This window comes from Arachis ipaensis, chromosome B3, assembly GCF_059453495.1.
Source record: "Arachis ipaensis isolate K30076 ecotype BB chromosome B3, ASM5945349v1, whole genome shotgun sequence".
In the NCBI taxonomy this organism is placed as follows: Eukaryota; Viridiplantae; Streptophyta; class Magnoliopsida; order Fabales; family Fabaceae; genus Arachis; species Arachis ipaensis.
In genome coordinates, this window is record NC_142438.1 from 101,882,452 (window position 1) to 101,888,410 (window position 5,959).

Below are 5,959 nucleotides of genomic sequence, written 5' to 3' on the forward strand. Positions count from 1 at the left end.
TCAAAACAAGACTCCCAAAAGTGTCCTTAAAATCACCATCTCAGAAGAACATTCAAGAAGTTTAAGATGTACTAAAAAGGAGTCAAGCCTTGCAAGAAAGGATCTTAAATTAGAGTAGTTCAAACAAGATCCACTAAGCATGAAATATCAAACAAGTTTTAAATTGATCCAAAAGAATACAAAAGTCATAGAAAAGACAACTCAATCATTTGTAATTTTTCAATGATAAATCTTTAACTAAAAACTCTTGTAGAGATAATGGGAGAATAAACAATGTACTATCTTGAAACGAATTAAACTGACCCACATAAGGATGAGATTCACAAGAGGGGACAAATCAAGATCAATGGTAATGTTCACAAGATGTAAAAGATTAGTTAAAAACAGAATCACGTATGACATTCATAGAGGTGAAAAGCTTAAGAAGGAACCAGTCCGTTCATAAGAAGAAAGCTATGAATCCAACATTTTCAAAAGAACAACAATGGCATAAACTATGTAGTATGCTAAACCAAACTCAATTCAAAATAAGTTAAGTAAAGCTTATCAAACGAAACTCAACCGGAATGAAAGCGAAAAATTCTTTCTTTTCAGTATTTCAGAAAATATTCAAATACACAATCAAATAAAGATGTCCATTGGAACTATAGTAAAATTACTAGAAGGTCAAAATTTACTTTTAAAATAAGTACAATTGCGTAAACCAGTAAAAGTACAGGCAAAGTATTAGAAAGAAATAGTTGTTAAACTGTATAAATAATTTCAAAGTCTCATATATAGAAAAGCATATATCTAATCAACAGCAATTTATAAAATCTCAAAATTGGCTGTGATCACTGTCAAGTAAGAGAAAAACTGAATCAACAATTTCTCAAAGAATGGACTCAGAATCCGGAGTTAAAAGTCACAGCACATTAAGACAGGTTCAAGGCTATATCAAAGAATACTTGAATCAAGAAGAACTCAAACAGAGGAAGATAGATGCAACAAAGATCTTAAACCAGCATATGCACTTAAGGTCAAACAAGAATACATATGGATAGAGGAATAGAGTGAAGACATCAAATTACTCTTCAAAAGGTCTAGCAAATAAGAACTTCAAGTTAGGATATGAAAGAACATGTCAACTCGAACAGAATTCAAGACACACAACTGAATAGCCTCGAGAAGTAGTTTCCAACTTTTCCAAAACCCGCGATTCGCTTTACTCAAAACTAGGATTTCATCTATGATAACCCATCAGTGCTTTCATATACATATTTCACTAGTATTAAGCCGGCCGAACTTAATATCAGGAATTATGCAATGCAAGACTAACAGCGTTAATCAATAGACTGTCATGTGCATAAAGCTCTAATTCTGGTCATTCGACAAGACTTAATACATGACAAACGCTCAGAGTATGCAACTGAAGCATAGTCAGTCCATTCCTCAGGCTCTACAGGAAGAACTGCTCTGATACCATAATGTAACACCCTAACTACCAGAGCTCACACTTCCGGCTGCGCGACTCTGATAGCTCGGACATTACGACGACACTTATACTATTTAATACTAAAAATATGAGCCTGTTTAAAACTTTAAACCGCAATACCGCTCCCAAAAATACTTTCGTTCGATAACGTACATCCATAAATACCATACAACTTACAAAAACTCATAAAGAGTACATCCACATATATACATACATATATATATAAGTAATATTACAAACATAATCCAATACAATTCCTATCCCTCTTACAGGTTATATCAAGATCAAGGCGAGGGTACAATAAACCATAACTAAAACAATACAGAGCATCACAACAACAATTAAATAAGCTCTTCGTAACTTCTGCGCCCATATCCTGAAAGGGGAAAAATGTAGGGAGGTGAGAACATCATCCTCGAAAGGGTTCTCAGTAGAGGGTTTTTGGGAATTACTGTAATAGGATACGTGAAGATAAACCGTACCAGTGATTAATAACCATCTTATGCCTCTTTTCAAAAACAACCGTTTACAATAAAAGAGAAATCTGAAATCCTTTTTCTGAAAGAAGAAACTGTTCATTTAAACAATATTCAAAAGCATTTCAGAAGGTTTATCTATGCTGAACCAAAATAGCTTTTCGTATTTTATTCCAAACCAGAAACACGAAACCAAAATCAACCATCGGTTCATATCATTCCAACCACGGCCCTAGGCCCAAACAATCCAACCATCAACCAATCACCACAATCCAACAAAGTCCCAGTAGCAAACACAAAAAGGAAGATGCAAGCACAAACAAACAGTTATTGCAAGTAGAACAATTAGCAATTAATCACATAGGCAAACCAAGTATGATATGCACACCCAAATAATGTCACATAGATGCATATGATGCATGCCTGTCCCTAATGGCTGATGATATCATCTGTCGGTTATAGAGCCAACCCGACAAGTCCTGGTAGCTAACCACTGGACTGTCCCTCTGTCGCGCATCCCCAACTCGAGTTATACTCATCATAAACTTGATCATAATCATGATCCATATCCATCACCTTCACTGGTGAATATTTACGGGGGCGAGCTCATCCGGGACTTTCACAGTACCCGGCCACACTTACGACATAGGGTCAACAGAGTATCAAGTCTCAACCTGGAGCACGTGGTGGCTAGCCACTGCTACTACCCAGGGAAACTCGTATCTCAGATAGTGGAAGTGCAACATTCACATTTATCAATGATTCAGCATAAACATGCATTCAATCTCATCCATGGATCAACATCCATCTCAGCCATCCGGCTCACGGTTCAGTCCAGAACCAGCCAATATTCATATCATACACAGCCATTCCGGCTCACGGTTCAATCCAGAACCAACCAATATTTATAATCATACATAGCCATTCCGGCTCACAACAAAACAGCACTTCCACATTCAACATCATAAATTCATAAAATCGGCATTTAAGCCATAAATCACTTTTTCCCAAATCATTTCACTTGAAATAGAGTTTCAACTCTTTTTAGCCTTGACTTTGAAGATCTCATTTTCAAATCATCTCAGGCTCATAAGCCAAATTTACTCAAAGTGAGTTTCCTTTTTTAAGCAAAGCCACTTTCGGCATTCTCTTTCCAAAACTTCCAAAACCATGGAAAGTTAAAGATTCTTTTTGGGAACATTCAAAATCACCCATCCAACAATGGGATTTTATAACAAAAGTTTCTTGCCAGAGTCCCAAGTCTTTAGGGAAGGTCAACTTATATAAATTCCTTAAAATCCATCGAAACTTTTAAAATCATAGATTCCCGGTTCAAGTAAATAAAACTGAATTTATTATGAAACCGATCATACAAAATCACAAGTTCCAACCCGGTCCAAAAATCAACTCATTTGAAACGGAACCGGTTCATTTGAATCAAACCACTTTCAGGTTTCTTTTTGGAACCCATTTTTCTAACTCTTCCAAAATGCCTCAAACTTGATTACTCAATCAAAAGTCTAAATTCCTTTAAAATCACTAAAAGCTCCTTTTTATATTGAAATCAATATTAGAGTCTCATTCTTTCCTTCAGTGATTCAAACTGTACAAATAGTTCGTTTCTAAATAAGCTGAACTCAACGCATAAAGTTCATTAAATAAATTAAGCTTGAAAACATAAATATTCTCTTAATAAATCAATTAATACAATTTCTCAAATCCAACCCTTTTTAAATAACTTTACAAACAAGAGTAGGATTTTGTAGAAATTTCGGCAGCACCTCCCCTAAAACTTGGACTTTTGCCACCCGGTTCGGGTCCCAACTAAATCGATTCTCATTCCTTTTTAACAGCCCAAAACCAGAAATCAATTCAAAAGCAAGCTAAATCCAACAGTCGCCTCAGTGGCATATCTCAAGGAAACTATTTCAGAAATCAACTCAATATCAACCGGTTTAACTCATTTATAAAGCTTTAAAGAATCGGTTCGGCAATAAATCATTTATCAAAGCCAGAGCAATTAAAGCGACCCAGGCTGAATTTCAAGAGCATTCTATCTTTCACATCATCAAAATATTGACTCAATTCAAACCAATCCTCAACGGATTAAACTCATTTCAAATATTTAAAGAATCAACTTCAAACATTACATTTCACAAGCCACACTACAATTCAGCCAAACCAACATCCATAGTCATTCGAGTCAATCAATTGATACATAAGGCAGATACAATCACTAAGTACACAATATCTCACATCAGTACCCATATGTAATAATTCCAATAATAAACTATAGTTTTTGGAAAGCGCCCCTACCTCAAAACGCAAATTCCATAACTCAAAGGCATCACAGCGTCCTTTCTGCCTCGACCCGAAATCAACAATCAAAATCCCGACTACCAAAACCTCAGCTCCAAACCGTTTTCTCAGCAACGACAACGACTCTAATCGCAATATATAATAATAACCGAGATTAACTCTCATAACAACAAATGCTACAACTCCTCAACGTATAATAGAGCAGTAACTAGAGGGCTTTCAGATCGAAACGCTTACCGAACCAAAGGAACGGCTGAACCGAAACAGCGGCAGTCTCCGAACCGGCTCGGCAGCAGCCCGGCAGTCAGCCCCAAGCAGCAGCGGCGATCTGAACCACACGCAGCGACAATGAAGTTCCAGGAAACTTAACAGAAGGAAAACTCAACTTAAAAGCCTTACCGCCAGTGGAGCTCGGTGGCGGCAGTGGCGTTCTCCGGCAACTCGGTACGGCGGCGCGGTTGACTTCTCCTCCGGGAGTGGCTGTAACGGAAACAGCATCTCCTCCTTCCGTTCACAATCCCAGCGGCAGCCACAGCGGTGGTTCTGGGCAGCTCTAGCGGCAGTGGGCTCCGGAAACTTGCAGAACCCCGAGGCAGAGGCAGACAGCAACTCCAGTGGTCTTCTCCAGTGACGACACCAGCCACCACGGGGACGGCGGCGGTGAGACCCCAACAGCGGCGAAACCCCATCTCCTCCTAGTCTCAGACGCGAGTTCTCCCTCTCCTCCACCCGTCATGCTTGACGGCGACCACTTTTTGCCCCTTTCAGAGGAGCGACGGCGGCGAGGCGCGAAGCAGCGCCCTTCCTCCTCTTCGTGGCGGCTCTATTGGCGACAACAGCAGCGCCGTTGGAGGACATGGGAGCAGCAGCGGTCAAGCAAGAACGCGATGAGGCTGAGGACGAATGGCGGTGACGAGGGCTGGACGCGATCTGGGCACGGCGGCGAGGTGACCGGCGACAGTAGCGCTGCTTGTCCCTCCCCTGTTCGTAGCTCTGCTCCATCTCCCCCTTTTTGCTTCTGATTCATTTCTTTCATGGAAAAGGGAAAGAAACCGTGGGGTGCTGCTGTTGCTGGACGAGGGAAACATTGTGGCTGCTGTGCATCGAATTGAAGAAAGGGGGGAAGAGGTCTGCTGAGTGTGGGAGAAAGGGGAAACCGGGTCGGGTACGGGTTACTGGGTTAGGGTTTCATTTTTTTAAAATTAGGGTTAGGGGCATTTTAGTAATTTCACATAAAAATAGGAATAATATGGTAATTGAAACCCAAATTAAATCCAACGCTAATTATATATAGAAAATACTATTTAATCATCAATTTTTACAAATTACTTTCAATAAAATGCCCAAATCAAATAATTAGGAGTAATATAATTAAATCCCTTATTTTCCAAAGTAGTAGTATTAATATTGAAAATATTACTTATTTAATTCAAATCATATGGAAATCCTTATTATTTCACAATTACCAAGTTTATACTCTGAATGTGGAAAATAATCCAATAATTATAAAATTGGATAATAATCATAGCTTATCTCAAATCCAATAAATCAAAACTTGCCTTAATTATCTTTAATAAAAATGATTTCCGAAATTAAGGCTATAAATAACTATATGATTTGAGACTTGATCATAATAAGACTTTTCAAAAGTTCTGGGTCTTACAGTCTAAAGTTTAAAATTTTTTAAGTT

General features: G+C 38.5%; 1 protein-coding gene across 1 annotated transcript; it reads right to left on the reverse strand.

Moving 5' to 3' along the window:
* Positions 1-1,706: 1,706 nt before the first annotated feature.
* On the reverse strand, positions 1,707-4,958 carry LOC110269207 (uncharacterized). The gene is made up of 3 exons (XM_088507963.1): positions 4,669-4,958; positions 4,507-4,597; positions 1,707-1,850 (listed from the first exon to the last, which is right to left on the reverse strand). The coding sequence occupies exons 1-3, from the start codon at positions 4,956-4,958 to the stop codon at positions 1,707-1,709; spliced, it is 525 nt and encodes a 174-aa protein (XP_088364089.1).
* Positions 4,959-5,959: the final 1,001 nt, after the last annotated feature.